Source organism: Lycorma delicatula, chromosome 4 (genome assembly GCF_047948215.1).
Source record: "Lycorma delicatula isolate Av1 chromosome 4, ASM4794821v1, whole genome shotgun sequence".
NCBI classification, from domain to species: Eukaryota; Metazoa; Arthropoda; class Insecta; order Hemiptera; family Fulgoridae; genus Lycorma; species Lycorma delicatula.
In genome coordinates this window covers 77,462,068-77,482,511 of record NC_134458.1, presented here as the reverse complement: position 1 = coordinate 77,482,511, position 20,444 = coordinate 77,462,068, and the positions used below count along the sequence as shown (strand labels likewise).

Here is a 20,444-nt window from a genome sequence, read left to right as displayed (position 1 = left end):
TTTGTGTTTTTATTTTTTTCCATAAAGATCACATTTTTTACAAGGATATTATGATTTTATGTAATTATTATACATATATATCACATCAGTATTTTGCTTTAGGAAAAAAGTAAGCTCCATGTTAATAATAATAGTAGTTTATTTAATTAATTTCTTTAAAAATAGTTAATAGTTAATTTTGTCATAAAAGTTATAATTTTTATATCCTTGATGTACTATAAAAATTTACTGCAGTACTCTTTACTTTAAAGTTAAAGCTATAAAAACTACTGATTCCTCAGAAATTTTCCTGTATATTAAGCTTCTTCAAATAGTGTCTGAATATTCTGTGCCACTGGATGTAGTATTGGTGTTCAAAATGGGTTTTAAAACAGTTTTTTATGAACAAATATATTTGTATTTATTTTATTAAATATTTATGTTCATAGATAACTGTATAACTTCAGAATTATTTACTTATTTAGAATTTTTTTGAGTTTCTTAGGTGTGTCTAGTTTACATCTTGTCTTGGTTTTTTGTAAGATTTTAATGTTGATGTTTGTTGTATATTTGTGGTTTGTTTTCATTGAGGTAGTTTGCAAAAGCACATTTAGCAATGAAGTGAAATGCTTTTATGCTTCTTTTATATTGCTGTGAAAAACTGTCTTATTTATCTAATGCAGATCTTATCGCAATCTGAGCAATCAAATTTGTATAACTCATGTAAATAAAATCTATTGGATTATTTGTGTGAGTTTTGATCATATCATGTTTTATTTCATGTATTGCTCTGCATCATGTTGTAACCTCCTTGATTTAACTTGTGGGCAGTTATTAATATAATGGGTTTGTTTTTTCTGAAATTTGTGTGGCAGGAGTTTGCCTTTCAGTATTGCATCCATTGTTTCAGCAAATATTTTTTTTGTTTTTACTTCATCCTGGTAAGAAATTTGTGAAAGTTGTGTGTTGTATAGTCAGAAGTTGTGGCTGTTTCAGCGTGGCTCTTTAAGCTGAAAGATTATGATGTATGGGGTGTGTATAAGATATTGTGAAATGTAAAGATGTGTTTGTAAGTCATGGTAGGTTTTCTGTAGATTTTGAATTAGTGTTTGTGTTGAAGTTTTGTGATTTTAAGGTTCAAGAAGTCTATATTTGTCTTTTTCTTATTTGGCAGTAAAGGTTATGTTTTTCGAAAGGGAATATAATATGACAGTAATCGGATACCAGTTATATGTATTTTAAAATATTATAATGCCGTCAGTCGTAATGCACAGATGTAAAACAACTAAGTATCGATAGAAAATCGTCTCGATTATCACATTACATTGTAGCATCAACTAATCGCGATATGTCGATATCGAATTCTTGATAGCTGAGTGGTAATCCGTTGCGAATGAATAGTTTGGTTCAAAATGATAAATGTTTGTGTGAAATGTGCAATAAATATGTACTAGCATATAGCAGTGTGACTTTGTACACGATCGTCACTATTATCGTTTTAATTTTGGTGACTCACAAGAAACTAATTTTTTCCCATACAGGTTAGTTTATAAGGTTAGATTTACGAATTTACCTTAAATTAAATGAAAATAATTATTCTTGTTTCTGTAAAAAGTGTTATTAATTAAATGTAATCTTACAATATTTAATGAAATAATTTTTGGAAATTTTATTTTTTCGTTTATTTCACTTCGACTATCATAACATTTATGTAGTTTTCTTTGTAACAATGAATTAAAAATTGAATTATGTATGCTTACTGACATTAGTTCTGCAGTTCCTTGTTACTGTTAAGTGGTGACCATTACTTTAATTGTGTTATAAAACTGTTGTAACTGATTGTGGCTTTTAACTGAAATTTATAGAACTATTGTTGATTTGATTCCATCTAATCTATAACAGAAAATAGGAAAATATTTGTATGAAACAATTAGGGGAATTGTTTTTGACTGTGTTTAAGATAACTTTGCTGATGTTTTGAAAACATTATTGTTTCATATTACAGATTACAGTATTTGTTGGTAGCATTACAATATCTTTCTAGAACTTATACATTAAAGGATTATCCCTTGTTCTTTCTTAATCAAGCTATGATTGTTTCCAAATTAAATTATGTTTTTCAAATTGAATTATTTCTTTCATTTACAACTTTGCTTCAGTAATAAATGAAATACTATTCTGTATATGTTTATTTTTATGGCAAGGCTGAATATTTCAGCACTCTATATTCTTTCATTGTAGAACAGCTTCATTTCAATGCTGTTTTTACATTTACTCATGAAAAGATGAGTTTCATGTTACTGTAGAAACACAAGCTGCTTCTTCAGTGGACAGTAATTCCAAAATCTTAATTTTAGATAAAGTCACTTGGAAACATTTTATTAACAATTGTCACATACAAAAGTCACCAAAGCTTGTTGGTTTAGTTTGGAATTGATCTTGAATATTAAAATTTATGTTAATTTATTTTCATAAATTTTTAACTGATCTTTGTGGTGGTTTGGATGAGTGGCATAGATCCTTTCATCATGAAGGTTTTAGGTTTTCAACCTAATTGCCTTGGCATTTTACTCACACTATACATCTTTCATCCAAAGACAAAACCAGGTTGCTGTAATTGTGCATCAATTATAATAAATAACTGTAGTTATTTCATGAATAAATAAATAATGATTTATCATTATTTTACCATTGTTTATTTTTTGTATAATTCTTACCACTATACATAAAAAAATAATCCTCACAGACAAACTATATGGACTAGCATAGAAGACAGCCCAGGACATTAGAGTCTTACCTACAAACATGTGAGCATTACCATCTCTCCTATGGCATTAATATATACTGATTTTTTATCATTCTCGATGGCATTATTAGTTGAATGTATATTAATTGCTATAACCATAATTGTTGAAGCTAGCTGACAGGAATCATAAATCACTCCCAGAAATGGCCTGCTATCTTCAAGAACAACAGGCACTCCATGCCACACATACTAGGGAACGTGAAGAGGGAAGTGGTTTTTCATAACCTTCTTCACTGAAACAAATATACTGTTGTATATCAGGATCCCAAGCAACCAAATTGATATTACATAGACACCTTTATTCTGCCTTTATAATCACAAGGACTGGCTGTATAATGAACATCATAATTCTCAGAGAATGCAGTCAACACATCATTACTGTTGTCTAAGAGTATTTTACTTGTATTACAGTTACAAGAAAGATTGAGACGATGGTGTGAAGTATAATGTACCCGTTTCTATTGTGAAGCAACATATTATATACACAGCTTCAACTTGCAGGAAAAACATTATTAGTTAATATTTTATTTTATTATTAGAAAATTACATAATACATACATTTTTTTATAATTTGTGAGAACTGCTATTTACCTGAATTGGATTATTTTTTTTTTAGATGGACCAGAACAAAATGTTGTCAGCAACAGAAATATATCAGTTGAGATTTGGGGGAAAGCATCAATTGCAATTTATTTGTGGGAACATATTTTGCAAGGAGATCTTTTCGTTTTGGAGAACGGTTTGGGTAAAACTGGCTCATTATCTGTTAGTAATTTAACATTCAATTTTAAATATGGTCCTCTTTTTATACAGACAACAGTGCCTGAAAATGTTGAATATTTAGTTTTGGTATTAAATGGTCGCTCAGAGGATAAAATAAAAGTAGGGAAGAGCTGGCTGGATTACTTACCAAAATATAACAAACTGAAGAAAGTAGCTTTAGTCTTACTGGGAGATGAACGGTGTGAAAACAATTGGATATTGCCTTATATGAGTTCTCGTGGTGGACAGATTAATATTGTTTTTATTGTTTATGATAGCATACTTATAGATAACACTGAATTTTATCAGTGGCCATTGGGTGTTGCACAGTAAGTTTTTATAATTAGCTAGATTTTATTTAAATAGCTGTTTTGCATTAAATATAAAATAGAAATGTGCAGTTTTGTTTAGTGTAACTAATTTTATTAAATATGTTTTTCAGTTGATTATATTGATGCACAGAGTGTATCAAAATTATTCATTGATTTCAAAAGGTTTTTAACATGTGTGCTATGATTCATTAAAGCATCAAAATATTGAACTCTGCCAAGAGACTGATGACACGTTGACATTTAAAATGTCTATAATATTTTATATTCCTGTTTTTTGAGCTCAGGCAGCTGGCTTGGGTTAGTTCCTGTTTTGCCGCCACTTGGAAAGGCTTTTCAATATTTAAAAAATAATCCATGGATATCTCATCCCAGCAATTTTTAGCTTATTTTTTCAAAATGCTCATTTCATCCTCCTGGTTTCCATATTAATTGGGATTATTTAAAGTTTTTTATTTTTTATTTTTTTTATTTAAAAAAAATAATATAAATATAAAATATTATTTTGACCATGCTGATAAGATTATGACCTAAAAAATAGTTACAAAAAATGGAAAACTGGATATGTTATAGACAGAAGAAAAGCCTAGTATTAATCATTTATTTTCTTTAAAAAGTTTTGCTTCAAACAATCATAAAAAAATTGTTACATAGATTAAGAGGTAAACTGTAAAAAAAGGTAGTTCACCATGGTGGGCGATTTGTTAACAAGTCATACAACAATTTTATGGTCATATGGCTACGCTTCGCCATATTACCATTAAACACACTTGTTTTCCTGCACTGTGGTAAATGTGTTAACTCTGCAACCATTCACTGCTAACGAACAGCTCTCTTATAATATGTAAGAGAGAGGGTTGTAGAATTTCACTTGGTTGTCAGCTGGTTCTTCCCTTGTGCCTGGAAGAGTTTTTTGAATTCATCCTCAGCAAGCAGGAAGAAATGACAGTTTTCTCTCATGCTTACTGTACAGTGTAAAGTACATGTTTCATGTAAGTGGAAAAGTGAAATGCCACAACGTAAGAATATGGGGAATATGGGGAACAGAGCCACCACATGCAACAATCGAGGATGAGAGATGTCTTTAAAAGTTTATATCTTTTGTGCTATTTCCCTAGAAAAGGTTTATGGTCTATATTTTCTTATCAAAGACAGTATTATAAGAATCTCAAATATGGAAATATTACAGAAATTATGGAAACGTGGTTATTCTCATAGCTACAAGCTGATTCTGATAAATTTATTTCCCAGCAGGATGGAGCACTACTGCACTGACATCTGCAGGTTCGAGCATTTCTTAACAATAATCTTCCACAATGATGGATCACCAGTAAGGGTCCTGCCAATTTGGCATTTCACCACTGGCCACCTAAATGTTGCTGGTTTCAAATTTGTGATTTTTTTCTTGTATGTGTTTGTGAAAGACTCATTTTTGTGTTCCCTCTTCCAGTAACTGTAAATAAACTGCATAACAATAGCAGTGACTTCAGTAACACCAGATATGATCACTGAAGTATGGGATGAGTTTAACTATCTTGTAGATGTATGAAGTGCATCTGGAAGGGGCCTTATTAGGTATTTGTGAAAATTTCTATTTTATAACTTGCCACAAGATTACACATTCATTTGTTTAAAAAATAAAATCTTTTGAAATCGAATGAATATTTTTGATACTCTGTATTTTAAATTAAGAACTGTCACTAAAACCAGCTGTATTTGAAGAATATTTACTTTTAATACCTTTTCTATAATACTTTGATACTAATTTCTTCTAGCATGTCTAATGTTTTCTTGTAAACTGCAAAGATTTTCGTTGTATTTTGTCTTGTTGTATCAGACTTGACTGCTATAGTTGAGTAGGGAATTAAAAGATAAAGATAAAATGAAGTTTTATATAACAAACTAAAAACTATGGTTTGAAAAAATACTCATGTTTAACAAGAATTAGAAAAAATTGCTTATGAAAGTACTGTACTCTGTAAATTGTGCCATGTTCTACCCCTAGTATCTGGTCATGTATCATTTCTACAGTGACTAGTGGTCCATATTTTGTCAGTGAATGTGTAACCTCTGCTCTTGAATTGTACCACACTTACCTATTCGGTCTCTAATACTCTGTTTATGACATTTTTTAAATAGCTTATTACACAAGAATTTGAATGGAAATATTACGTGTAATTGAATTGTTTTCTGTCATTCACTTTTATTATTGGTTGATTAATGGTGACTAGAAGTGCTATTTACTGTGATTGACTTCAAAATGTTAGAACCCAGCTGTTAGTAGGGGTACACAATTTGCTTACAAAGAATCAGAATAAATGATAGATCCTTTCCTAATGTTGGTTTTGATGGTATCTGTTACTCATCAAAACCCAGAATCTTTTGGGAATGTTTTGCAGGATGGGCTCTCTTGCTTAGCTGTTCACATGGATACTTGTATCAAGTATCCATTGATGCAGAAACACAGACCTGGTATCATTTTCCCCACTTCATGAACATGCTTTTGTTAATTCCTACTTTCTTTCCCCAATGGAGGAGGGGAAATTTCTGACAGAAACAACCTGCCTGTTCAGATTGCACCAGCTAAAACCTTTCCCTCTCTCAACATAATGCTCGACTTGTCAAAATTGGCATAACTCAATATCATGAATGTATATTGGTTTTCTTTAAAGTGTTTGTTAGAAGCTAGCATTAGTAGTGCGTGCACATTTCAATCCGTAACTGGGTTCATACTGTCAACATCAGTGCTTGTACAGTCAGCCCAAGAAGTTAAATGCTAATTACTGTGTAGTTGTGTATTCTATATTGGATATTTATATTTTGTTAATATTGAGTATTTTATAACATAAATGTATTCTATTTATATCAAATTGTAAATGCCCCAAAAAAATCAACGATATTCAATAAAACTCTTCTTAGTCAAGTTAGAGAAATAGTTACAAATGTATATGAGTTTATGAAGAAAGAAGCAGATGCAGATGTTGGAAGTTTTGTAATAGATGTAAACAAAATTCGTGAACACGTGTCACAATCCACTGGTATTTTCAAAATGATCCATTAGTCAAATAATAAAAGAATCAAAAGAAATTGGTAAAAACACAAATATATCTTTTAGTATTCCAGGTTAAAAACACAACATACAAAAACGAATAACGGACATTGACAACTTCGACAAATGTGTAATCAGATGTACAGTACGTCATTTTTACGTTAATCAAAAGATTGTATCCACTTTAAAGAAATCTGTTACCAATTTTAGGAAAATCTATTAATTGTCAGGGAGGGAAAACTAGTCAATAAAATTTTGAAAGAACTGGGATTTAATTGGGTAAAAACAAAAAATAACTGTAAAATTTTTATTGAAACGCACTACGTACAATTAAAATGCATACAATACTTCTCATTTACAATACTGCTGAGAAAATAGACATGTTATTTACACTGATGAGACTTATATTCATAATAACCATACCAGACTAAAAAACTGGCATCACAACTCACATGACGGTTTTACTGCTCATTTATCAAAGGGCCAGAGACTAATCATAATCCACGCAGGGAGTACAAATGGTTTTTTTCCAAATGTACCCTTAATATGTAAATCAAATCAACCGCTGGTGATTATCATGATATTCTGAATTTTGATAATTATGAACAGTGGTTAAAGAAAAAATTAATTCTAAATTTACCACCTAAAGTGTTGTGGATAATGCTTCTTATCATAACAAAAAAATTAACAAAGCTCTGACATTATCGTGTACAAAAGCTGTAATGAAAGAATGGTTGACAGAAATGATAATACTATTTTCATAAAACGTGTTGAAAATGAATTGTATGAATTGGTACAACTTCATAAACCAAGGCATAAGACATTTCAAATAGATAGGTTGCTGGCAAAAAAAGGGCACACCGCACTAAGACTGCCACCATACCACCCTGATTGAATTAATTTGGTCTGATTTAAAATCTTGGGTTGGAAGGGGAAATGTTATTTTTAACACGACATAGCTTGTTTATGCGAAAAAAGTTTAAAATAATATCTAAAGAACAATGGGAATCAAAGTGTAATCATTTCATAACAATTAAAAATGATTCTATACAAACAGAAGGCTGGCTAGATTATGTAAGTGACAGTGTTTGTATGAATTTACAAGAGGATAGTGATTCTGAATCCGATCCTACTAATTCAGAGGATGAAACTAACAAATGTTGGGAGTTGAAGTGATTACCAACAACGACTGATCAGTGTAGGTTCTGTACGTTCTATAAAAAAATGACTGTTCATAAAGTTATCAATTTTTAATTATTGTACACTATAACACTGTGTAACATTAAAACATTAAATTTAATTAATCATTTTACTGTTGTGCAATTTGGTTTTAAAACTGTGACTTCTAAGTGTACAAATATAAATTTGATTTAGGATGCCGTAAAAGGTAAGAAATTAAATTTTATTACTTCATAATTACATAAGTGATTTATTACTAGGTCTATAAAAAATTGATTTTATATTCTAGTCAAAGGAATAGCATAATATTTTACATTGCAGGCTCTGTAAAACCCATAGTGAATGCAACTGGAGAAGCTCTTATCAGTAATTGTGACTATGACTGTACCATCTCTGTAGCTAAGGTTTGGTGAAAACGCATGTGTACTGCTCGTTTTAGAGGTGGTAATTTTATGATTTGCACAGCTATGTCCAGCTGCAAAAAATAAACAGCCAGGATATATCAGCAAATATTCCGTCAAACATCTCAAGGCAGCCCTTTCTGAATGATATGCAGTGGACACAATTAAAAATCTTGTTGTTTGCCGTATCACACTGCCCACAGTAAATCCATGCTTTTGACGAGTTTTCCCTGCTAAATAGGTAGGAGTTAAAACTTCCATGACCCATTAAAAACTGAATCATTTCAAAATTCAACTTCCCCAATGTTTTCTACCCAGGGGCTTAAATTAGGTACTATCTGGTGAGTCCACCTACATGTCCTGCATCCGCCCACCACTTTTGCCATCTTTCCATCAGTTGTACATTCATATCCCCTGATTGGGCTCCCCTCCAATAGTTGCATAACTTCAGTACCATAAGCTCAGTTGGAGGGATGCCTCCCACTGCAAATGCCACTTCAGCAGAAACTGTTCTGTAGTAGATGGTAACTCTCAAGGCAATCTTACATTGCAGCCTCTCGTTTATTATTAATGCCTTTTTGGTCTTTAAGGGTCTCCCCCATACTGGCAGTCCATTAAATAATGTGGACCATGTCACTCTCACCAACATCTTTCTCTTTACTGCCAACTTTTTCTTCAAAGGGCAGTTTCTATAACAATATTTTGATATCTCTCCTGTTCTTCCAGTCAACTTTAAACACAGTCAGTCAACGATTAATGTTAATAAATGTTAGAAAACAGTCCAGTTGCATGTAAAACCTATGAAAGCAAACATGCAATACGTACTTTAAGGAAAAAACAAGTGGCATCACCTGTTACTGCATAACTACTGAATGGAACTATATAACTTTTCAGTGGATTGTTTGTATCCTTAGAACAAGCTGTCCACTTATATACAATTAAAGATGAAGGTTGCACATGTTTTTAAGTTTGTACAGAATTTGATTATTTCTCTTTAAAAAAATTTAAATAGCTTATTAACTGAAACATTGTTACTGAATGCACGGAAATATGTTTTAATTTATAGTGTCAGAGAGTCAGGTGATATTTCTGACATTCAATTTCTACACTGGTTGTTTGAATTATTGAAAAAAGACCTGATTTAATAAGACTAATGTTTTCCTTCCTGTTGTTTATCAGGTAGTTAAATTTAATGATACTGTTCATAATGATTCTGTTCATAATATCCAAGGAAGATACTGTGTTCTGTAACAGTTGTAATTTTTTTAATTAATTTTGTGAAAATAAAACAACATAACATTTTGTTTATTTTCTTTTGTTACATCTGTATTTATTTTGACGATATGTCCTACTAAACCGAGTAAAGATTTTCCTAACTGGACCAGTATTCTTGGAAGTTATTGATTTCTGTGGTTTAGTTCTTATAGATTCAGGCTCTTAAACAGTAAGTGAACAGGATAAAACTTGTGGAAATTAACTCGCCAGAGTGAACAATTCAAGAATATTTCACTAAACAACTACTTCAACAAAATTTAGTTATTTGCATCTTTTTACCGGATGAGTATTGTCATTTTCTGTACAGAATGAATAAAATTAAATGATTATAATATATTAATATAATTTATTATTTATTCTTAAATTAAACGCTCAGCTAATTATTAAATTGTAATATTTTAACTATATCTATTCAACTATTTTACTAATTAACTACATTCAGCTAACATATATGTAACATAAAATATTTTTACTTGATTCATATTTTCAGTATGTTTTAATAAATAATTTTAATATCATATTAATACAGACATTTTATTAAGTGTAGGCTAGTCTGAAAAACCGTACTTGATTTTATACAGTATTAATGGTTATTATTTTTCAAATAATACTAAATTGTTATTAAAATAAAATAGCAAAGAGAAATGATCAAGAACCATTTGTGAAAAATAAAAATCTATACAAAATTAGAATTTTGATTGGAAAACAATGGTAATTTGTATTTATATTTTGTTACTAATTCTTTTATATCTACATTCATTTTATGATTATTATTTATCATTTATAAATGCATGTCTAGTTTTAGGTAGATTTTTTGGTAAGTGGTTATTGATAGATTCCTTTGTCATTTGTCTTTCCGATTTTGGGTTACATGTGTCTATCTGGTAGTAGAAAATATTAAATAAATATTAAAAATTTTTTTTATAAGATTGTTGCATGTAGAGCACTATAACCTTTATCACAGCAGAATATGGTTAGTATCACAACTTCTCAGCTTTTCTTCTGGTTGGTTTTTGGGTTTGAATACTGGACAGGCACAATATTTTTTCCCACCTGCTGTAAAATATATAAATCATATTTCCATCTATAAGGTTTGAAAACTTATTTGGTGAATTAATCACAAGAAAAATCTTCCTTAAATTGTCCATTTCGTGTTGCTGGAAATGTTGTATTTAGTCTTTCACCTTTCTGTGATGTTTATATTTTTACACGACTGCCAAAAAGGAGTGTAATGTGTTTAAGGTGTATGTATGTATGTTTGTTCCACCGTAGTAGCTCAACGGCTAAACCGATTTGGGTGTACGATCCTGCATTGGAATCTTTATGTTATCGGGAGTCATAGACTGTATAGATATATAGTAGTGGAGGTTTGCCGGTTTAAGCACATATTTTAATGATTGAATTAATAAACTGTGAACAGTGAGCCTCTATCACTGTGAGAGCTGGGTTTGAATTGAATGATTCAAATCAATGGAATGAATAATATTACAAAAATAATAGAATCAAATCTACATTAAATAAAATAATATTAAATAAATTAAAAAAATTTCTGTTTAATAAAAATGGGCTTTCCGTGGGGACTGCGTGTGAGCTAGAGTCATGTGAGCATCTTGTGCAAGGTTAGACCAATCATCACCATCAACTGGTAACAAACGAGGTGCGCCTGGGGCTCTGTTTTAGGAGGTGCAATGGGGTGCTCTTATAATATCTCTGCAAACAGTCATCCGATTTTCAAAATTCAGATGGAGTATTTGTTAGTAGGTTGAAAACTAATTTTTGTATGCATCAGGTACACTCCCAATCTAACAGATCACGATTATTTGGAAATATTGTTATATCTTTGCAACCAATCTCCCGATTTTCAAAATTCCAATAGGGTATTTGCTAGTATAATACAAAATCACAATGGAGCCAAACCACAACAAAAATCAACTGATACACTCAGAAATGAACCTTATTTAGGGTGTATTTATGTTTTTTCCATCGTAGCAGCTCAACAGCTGAACCGATATAGGTGTATGACCCTGGAGTGATTACCAGGAATGTCACAGGTTCTATATCCACAAGGCATATTCATAAAGTAAGGGCCGTTGGCCTATATTTAAATATTAGCAGGTCTGAACACAGTTTCACGCATGCAGGACCATCTATTGGCTATTTACAAAGCCACTGCAGTTGTTTTGATTCTGTAGTCATTTGCTTGCCAGTGAATGCAGATCGCAATGTTCGCGACAATTGTTTCTCCCACCAGTTGTGAAGTGCGCACTGTGATTCAATTTTTGTGTGCAAAAGGATCTTCAGCTGCTGAAATTTATTGGGAGTTGTGGCTAGTGTATGGACCTACAGTAATAAGTGAAGGAAAGGTTAGACAATGGTGTCGAGACTTTAAAAATGGCTGCACAAATGTACATGACATAGAGCAGAATGGCAGGCCCAGTATTCAGACAGACAAAATCGTTGAACAAGTGATCTGAAAACTGCGATGTGATCGGCGATTGAGAATTAGTGCTCTGATGAATTTGCACATGTTGGACGCACCTCTGTCTACACGATTGTCATAGAAAAGCTCAGATATCACGAATTGTGTGTAAGATGAGTACCGAAAATGCTCACCAACCAACACAAAGAGCAACGAATTTGCAGTAGATGAGTGTTTTTGGACCTCTATTGACAAGATGGAGATGATTTGTTTTCCCACATTGTTACGGGCAACAAGATATGGATATCCTACACCAATGCAGAATCTAAACAACAGTCAATGCAGTGGCGCCATTCAAGTTTCCCATAACTGAAAAAGTTTAAGCAGTCTCTGTACTGAAGTCGAAAAATGTTGGCTACCATTTTGTGGGACGAAAAGGGTGTCATTTTGGTTGATTTCATGGAACGTGAATCAACAATTACAGCTGACAGGTACTGCAAAACGCTGACCAAACTGAGATGTGGGATCCAAAATTGACAACGCGGGGAACTCATCTGGCACAATCCTTAATCCTCCTTCACAACAATGTGTGTCCTCACCATGCTGCCTTAACCAAAAAAGACGATTCAAGATTTGTGTGGGAACTTTTTGACCACCTTCCATATAGTCCCGAACTTGCACCTAGCAACATCTTCCTCTTCTTGCATTTGGAAAAGTGGCTTGGTGGATAACGGTTTGAAAATGATGAGGAACTCAAGACTGCCATTGTCAACTGGTTCAATTCCCAGGTGGCAAACTTCTATGTAGAGGGGTTAAAGAAACTGGTGCAGCAGTACGAAAAGTGCTTAGAACTGAATGGCGATTATGTGGAAAAGTGAAGTAGATGTGTAGTAAACTAAAACTGTAAGTAAAAACTTTTTCTCATGAGATCATTTTTTCTAATGACCAAATAGCTCTTACTTTATGAATATGCCTTGTGTGTGTGTGTGTGTGCGCGCGCGCGGGCGTGTATATATTTAAATTATTATTTTTTTAAATATATGTATATATTAAATTGAAAAATTAGAAAAAATTTATACTAAATAGAAAATTGTCATCTCTAATTGGCACGCTCTAATTATCCAGCATTATTAATTATCCTATATTAAAGGGAAAAATTTTTTTTTGGCAGTCATGTTTTATCTCTTGTTGTATCAGTTAAGTGATAAATTACAGGTAAACAAAAAACTTACGATTTTTTAAAAATCAAACAAATATTTTTACAGGTATAGAGGATTTCAAAATATCCATAAAGAGAGCATTAATGGAACTGTTAAACGGCCTTATATTTGCAATTTTTTAGGGACCATCTATACAAATTCATCGAGGAGCAAACTTTTGCAGATAGTTAATTCTGTATCGGCTCTTAAAAAATGCCCAATAGTTGGACGAAAAACGTATGTACTTGAATATTGATTTTTATTTTTGTAAATTTTAGAATTTTAAATTATGAAAACTGGTTTTTGTGGCCATACTGTTAGGTTTAGCTTTGGCTATTGATATTTTTCCTTATGTCATGTGTTTTTTTTGTTTTTTTTTACAATCATATCAGTTATTTTAAAGTGAATCGAGAAAGATTTAATGTATTCATAAAAATAAGATTCTGTTTTATTGCAGGCATGTAATAACTCAGACAAATTTTATCTCTTACAAATGTTATCAGTTGAATGAAAAAATTAATAATGCAATTAGTTTACATTTTTTAGCATAATTTTCTGTAGATTATATTTATTGTGTTTAGTTTGTTTTATTTTATACTGGTTTCAAACCAGTTTTAGTGGCATTTTAGTAAAAGGCTAAAAAAGAATTGACATTAATGCATTGGCTACTAATGTAAAAGTCATGCAGTGTGCTTGACCCAATGTCGTCATTTCAAATGTTTGTAGGATGTGATTACTCAATTAAATGGTCACTGCTTCTGGAATTCTTAACCTTAGTGTTGTACAAGAATTTAGTTATTAAATTTACCTTTGACCATTGTCATTTTATCCTTATTGCTTCTTTTCCAAGTTTGGTTTCCCTGAGATGTTTCAGGTGATGTGAATCCTTTATGTTGTAGGGATGTCTTTACACTAGTTACTATTATACAAAGCTTATTGCTATAAAATGCAAAGTATGACTACGTAGTATGACTATGACATACATAGTCAAAGTATCCATAGTCAAAATATGACAATGTATGTAGTATGAGTATAGTCATACTTTATATTACTATAGTAAGCATGACATGACTCAAACAAAAGTATGGAAAAAAATTTATAACACTATCTATTAACTAATTTTTTCAAAATTGTATTTGCATAAAAAATAATTTGATTATCTAAAAGTTCTTTCCCTGATAATTAAATTCAAATGATTTGATTCACTGAAGTTAATTTTCAATGCAGATGATTTGTTATATGGAAAGAGACATATACTCCCAGAAAATACTGTTAAAGAGTTTACTAATTCTGAAAAGAATGTGATTACAATTTTTTATTCATTAGAAACAGATTGCTTTGGTGTTTTATCTAATAAAATTAAAAACAGCATCTAATTTACTGTGCCAAATATTGGTATGCAAAATGTACATCCATTAAAATTTATTTACTTCATTTTACTTATTTTGTTGTGATCTAAACTGATTGTATTTGGTTTTTTTTTAAATGCAGATAAGTGTTTTGTATGTAGTCAAGTTCAAAATGTCAGTGATGTCTATTTTTTAATGTATTTTTAAAATTACTTTTTTTATTGTTAAAGAAGAATCAAATTTTGATTTAACTATGGGCACTTACAGGTTACAGTAAGGTACTTGGAGAAGGCAGTAACTGTATTGTATATTATATTATAATGTTTATTTTGATATAACAATGTAGGTTATAATTCTGTGATTTAGGTAGTATGTAATTTATTTAATTTAATACGATTTTTACATATTTTGTGCATCATTTAAATGAAATTAAGTTTTGTTAAAGAAGATTCTTGATAGTAATGGTGTTACCAATGGCAAACATAGTGTTAAGGAAAATTATATGAAAAAACTTGTTATTATCTTTTAAAGTAAAATTACATTAAATTTTAAGGTAACATTACATCACAGTTATAAAATCAGAAGCCACACATGCAGCAGAAACTCTTCCACCTGAACGAACAATCAAAGACTGATTGACTCCAGAAAATTGATAAAGGAGTTGGAAGCCTGCATTAACAAAATGTACCAGAAAGATGGGCTGTGGTGGATCATACCCAACAAAAATGTGTACAAAGAGTTAGAAGCCATCACTGATACCATGCGTAAGAGGAAACTAGGATTCTTAGAACACATTATGAGGACGCAAGATTTGAAACTTCTGAAACAGTTGGTACAGTTCAATCTTGACTTGAAAAACACCAACACTGGATGGAAATAGATAAAAGAAATAAGAGAGAATTTGAAGAAAATTGGCCTTTCACCAGAAAACACCAAGATAAAATTAAATAAAAACTTCAGGGACAAAAATACTCGCTTCACTCTCATAAGAAAGAAGCTCACAACATGAACATTTTCAACACCAGAAAGGGTATGGAGATTGGAAGATATGAAAAAGTACTGGGAGGACTGCAATGTTTGAACAGTCCCTTTGAAGGGACTTGGATAATGGACCAACTAAAGCGATCCTATGCGATCATAAAAGATGAAAAAAGGAAAAAAGTGTCTTTATGAAAAACGGCTTTTGTTGATAACTTCATCAGTAACATTGGTAAGTAAATTAATGCAATAACTGTCAGTCCAATTTATCTATCAAATGGTTTCCTGCATGCAATTTTGATTGTTTTGCTGGTATTTTTGAGATTATTCATGCCACTAGGTAGCTGAATTTACTTATTGAGTACAGTTAGTAATAGTGTTTAGCCGTAAGATAGTGTTCCGTAAAAATCAAGGTATGTTCTGGCATCATTTATACTTCTATTTGAGACCATCACATTTATTTTACACACCTGCTGGTGTCTATCTATTATCTTGAAGCATGTCATAAATTCTTCTATGAATATTTTTTGGTAATATAAATACAATTACTGTTAAATAATTTTTTTACTATAAATGTAAAATATCAATTAAATAGCAAAGTATTTTTATATTGTTTTTTAGATGGGTGCCATCTGAAACAGAAGAATCATTATCAAGATATATAAAAATAATTGAAGATTCCGATTTGACATTATGTCCAGTTGGCCAAAATGCAGAAAGTTATCGTATATATGAGGCACTTTCTCTTGGAAGTGTTCCTGTTGTAGAAGATCGTGCGACTCCTGGATTTTGTGATAAAACGCCATTTAGACTACTTAAGTTATATAAACCACCTTTCATTTTTATTAAAGATTGGAAAGAGTTGCCAAATATTTTAAAATTAGAATTATCTATGCCTCAAAGACTAAAAAAGAAACGCCGTACAGATGTTTTGAATTGGTATCAGAATTTTAAAACTGAAATGAGAAAAATTTTTCTAAATGTGATTGCTGAATCTTTTTTTAGTTAACATATAACATTTATAATATATGTATAAAACTGGAACATAAAATATTCCGATTTCAAATAAGTCACTATGCAAATAATAGAAATAAATATAAAGAGAAAATATTTAGATCACAATTATTCCATATTATAATTCTTCAGGTAACATACCATTTCGCAATATTATTGTGTTATTACTTAAAATTAAACAAAATACAAAACAATAACAAATTTCGTTTTGTTTTTAAAATAACAAAACAAAGTAAGATTAATTTTGCCAATAAACATATATAAAAAATGTATTTTGTCTGAAGAACATAAATATGTTCTTTCATAGAAGGAATTTTCACTAATATTTAAGTGGCCAATGTTAAAAAATTTGACAGTCTAATAAGAATGAAATTGAAACCAAAATTTGAAGAATTTAATTAAAAATAGATACAAAATTTAGCAAATATTAAAATACTGGAATATATAACACTTTATCATTAGGACCAGGGTTTGTTTCATTGTTCCAATCTTATAATAATATGGCCAAATTGGATGTGATGCCTAAAAAGACATTGCCTGCTAATATTATTATAGCAAACATTTAGAGATTGTATTAAAGGTGAGGAAATTAAAAATAATTTCAGAATAACGTTTGTAGTGTTACAAAAATATTTTCACAGGAGATGATATAGTAATTCACTAATAAAATTATTTGAAGGTGAATTCATTAATGTAGAAGTGAAAATAGCAATTAATAATATTAGGAAGAAATGCACAAAAAACTAAAAAAAATTTGCAAACACACAAAGATGATTTAAAAGTAATAAAAACAACAAAACAGTTATTATGGATGCTAATAGTTATTCTATAAAAATGTTTGCTTTGTTAAATGATAGTATTACGTATAAACTAATACATGGAGACAACACTAATAAGTACAAAGAAAATAATAAGTTGTATATTAATTGGAAAAAGCGGGTTGTTTTAACAAGGAAGAAGAAATTCTACTACCACTGTTAATGAAAAACCACCAAGAATATATCGTTTAATAAAGTTACATAAAGAAGATTATCTGATGAGACCAATAGTCAGTTGTATTCAGGGACCCGCATGTAATGTATCTAAATTTTTAGTCAAAATAATTCAAAAAGTAGTGGAAAAAAATGAGTTTAGTATTAGACTCATGGGAATTAATTATAATATTATTATTATAATATTAATTATTTGAGTATTAGACTCGATTATAATTTTATATGTAAACAAACTGTACCGGAGAATTGCACACTTGTGTCTTTCAAAGTGGCATCACTATACACTAGCATATGTGTGGAATTAGCCATACAGGCAATCAAAGGAAAATGCAAGAAAATTAAAGAGTTTACCAATATAAATAAGGATTTTATTAACAAAATTAAATTGTTAGCCATGGGATTGCCCTCCTATTTCTGTATGTTTGGCAAATTTAGTGAATCCCAAATAATGGCCGAAGTGAGGTGGCTTTCTATAAGAGATATATCTGTGATATTTTATTATGTTTTCCGGAGAACCAAATAGAAGTACTGAATGAATTTAACCATTGTCATAAGGACATTAAATTCACAATAGAAGTGGAATGTAATAAATGCTAGTTGTTTCTTGATATGACCATATCCCATCAGAATGGGAAATATACTCTAGTTGGTTTGCTGAGAAGACTTCTTCTGGTAGATGTTTAAACTGTCTGTCAGCTCAGCCTATGTCATATCAAAGAGCTGTAGTAAAAAATTTAGCAAGGAGAATTCTAATGTTTACTGATGTAATTAACAGAAGGAAGGTTATTAAGGAAACAAAAAATCTTTTTTTAAAAAAATAATTACCCCATGAAAACTGTTAATATTTACTGTGATAGCTTTTATAAAATTATCAAATCGTTGTTGTGTAAAATTATCATTGTTGTTTCTGAAGGTAACAACAACATCATGGGAGTTACTGTGTGTGATAAAAACAGTTATAAACACTATATACCATTTAAACATTTCAATAATTTTAACCGCTTTTTTTCTAAATTGAGAAGCTTAGACAGTATAACTTAGTATATAGAATCAAATTTAACGACTGCCAGGGACAATAAATAGAGCAAACCATGCAATATTTAAAAAAGTGTTTGGAGGCATATAATTAGCGGAAACATGAAGTTACAGCCTTATCCAAACACAAAAAAGAAAATAAACGTAGTTTTAATTATGAGCAAGTAAAAATTTTGGATTATGATATAAATAATACCAGAAGATTGGCGCTAGAAATGATTCATATTATTAAATGTAAAAATGATGTTAATAACAGATCAGATATTATGGATTAAGTGGTTTGTATGTTAGGCTAATATAATATTTCATCTAATTTAATTTGTGTGATGTATGATTGCTATGTGTGGGTGGAGTTTGTGGAGGTGTGATTTGTTTGGTTTCTAGTGTGGTTGAATGGTGGGGTGTTTAATTGTATTTACCTATTGTTGGACACATGATTAGGTTTTTTTTTTTTTTAGTTGCACTGTATAAAAGGCAAAGCATTGTGTTATGTTTTGTATTTTTATTTTCGTAAGTAATAATATCATAATATTGTAAAATGGTTGCTTTTACAAAAAATTATAATATTGGAATATTTTTGATCTAAATATTTTATCTGCATATTTATATTTATCTCTATTATCTGCTTAATGACTTATTTGGGATTTGATATTTTGTGTTCCTGTTATTTTAACATCCAACTGAGAAGTTATTATTTATTATATACACATATATATATTTTTTTTTTTACTCTTTATACTGTGGTTTCATTTTTTATTGATTATTTTTTTTAAAATAAAGAAAATGTAAAATAGAGCTGATTTTTGTATTGCTGCTTAAAATTTTTTTGAACGTGGTTATAATAATTATTAATTTCATTTTGTGAATACTTAATCGCATAATATTAGTTACATTATAACAATAATCTTTTGTGTACTGGTTAGTTTTGTATCCTCAGTCCATGGTGCTTAATGATAATTGTTAATTGGCACATGATGGATGTATATGTAAAAGCAATATGACACACATGATAATTCTGAACTTGACATTATGTTACCATGTCGACTACACTCATGACAGATATGCAATTGTTGTCATCTTTCTAAAGTCCATTTTACATTTTATGCACTTTCCATTGTATTAGTGGCGCATTCTGACAGTGGAAGGTTTAGTTACAAATAACTTGTTTTGTTTTCAAAAGCCATATCGTGAGGACTTTGCAGAAATAACAGTATTCAGAAGATTTATGAAAAAAGTATTAATTATTTCTTAACCAGGTTAGCATAAACTCAACTGTGTCACTGTCCTAAGTTATATAAAACAGTTTAAAAAATCTTAACTAACAATGTTTGGGATGTTTGCTCAAAAAAACTATTTAAAAAAAAATCATTATAAAATTATCTTAGTGATAAAAGGTTAAAACTGTTCTTATTCTGATGAAGACCGATTTAAAAACAAGCGTAATAAAAGATTTCCTAGTTGATGGGATTAGTAAAAAATAAAAATAATCCTGCGATATTTTAGGGTTAATTACCCCTAATGCTGATAAGGTTTTTTTAATCTGTTCACTCTTATAACAGCTCATTAAAAAAAAAATTACTAGTCATATGGTTAGTACACTAAAAAAAGATACATTAAATAGTGTAGTCGATTGATTTATAGGAGTTCATTTTGTTTGCCACTGGATATGAGGTAGTGT

The 20,444-nt window shown here is 30.3% G+C and overlaps 1 protein-coding gene across 2 annotated transcripts; it reads left to right on the top strand.

The window, feature by feature from the left end:
* The first annotated feature begins 1,336 nt into the window (after positions 1-1,336).
* Positions 1,337-19,667, top strand: LOC142323575 (ribitol-5-phosphate xylosyltransferase 1-like). 2 transcript variants are annotated; one of them, XR_012756126.1, is made up of 5 exons: positions 1,337-1,520; positions 3,402-3,876; positions 13,465-13,635; positions 16,347-19,087; positions 19,129-19,667. XR_012756126.1 is itself a non-coding variant. In XM_075363393.1 (4 exons), the coding sequence occupies exons 1-4, from the start codon at positions 1,373-1,375 to the stop codon at positions 16,732-16,734; spliced, it is 1,182 nt and encodes a 393-aa protein (XP_075219508.1). In that variant the 5' UTR covers positions 1,337-1,372; the 3' UTR covers positions 16,735-19,665. The 2 variants fall into 2 exon arrangements, 1 of the variants encoding a protein (XP_075219508.1); XM_075363393.1 differs by having other exon boundaries at positions 16,347-19,665.
* The last annotated feature ends 777 nt before the right edge of the window (positions 19,668-20,444 follow it).

Coding starts and splice junctions, on each gene's coding strand:
- LOC142323575 (XM_075363393.1), top strand. CDS start 1,373: ATGAATAGTTTGGTTCAAAATGATAAATGTTTGTGTGAAATGTGCAAT. Junction 1,521..3,401: donor ACTAATTTTTTCCCATACAG/GTTAGTTTATAA, acceptor TTTTTTTTTTAG/ATGGACCAGAACAAAATGTT. Junction 3,877..13,464: donor TGGCCATTGGGTGTTGCACA/GTAAGTTTTTAT, acceptor ATATTTTTACAG/GTATAGAGGATTTCAAAATA.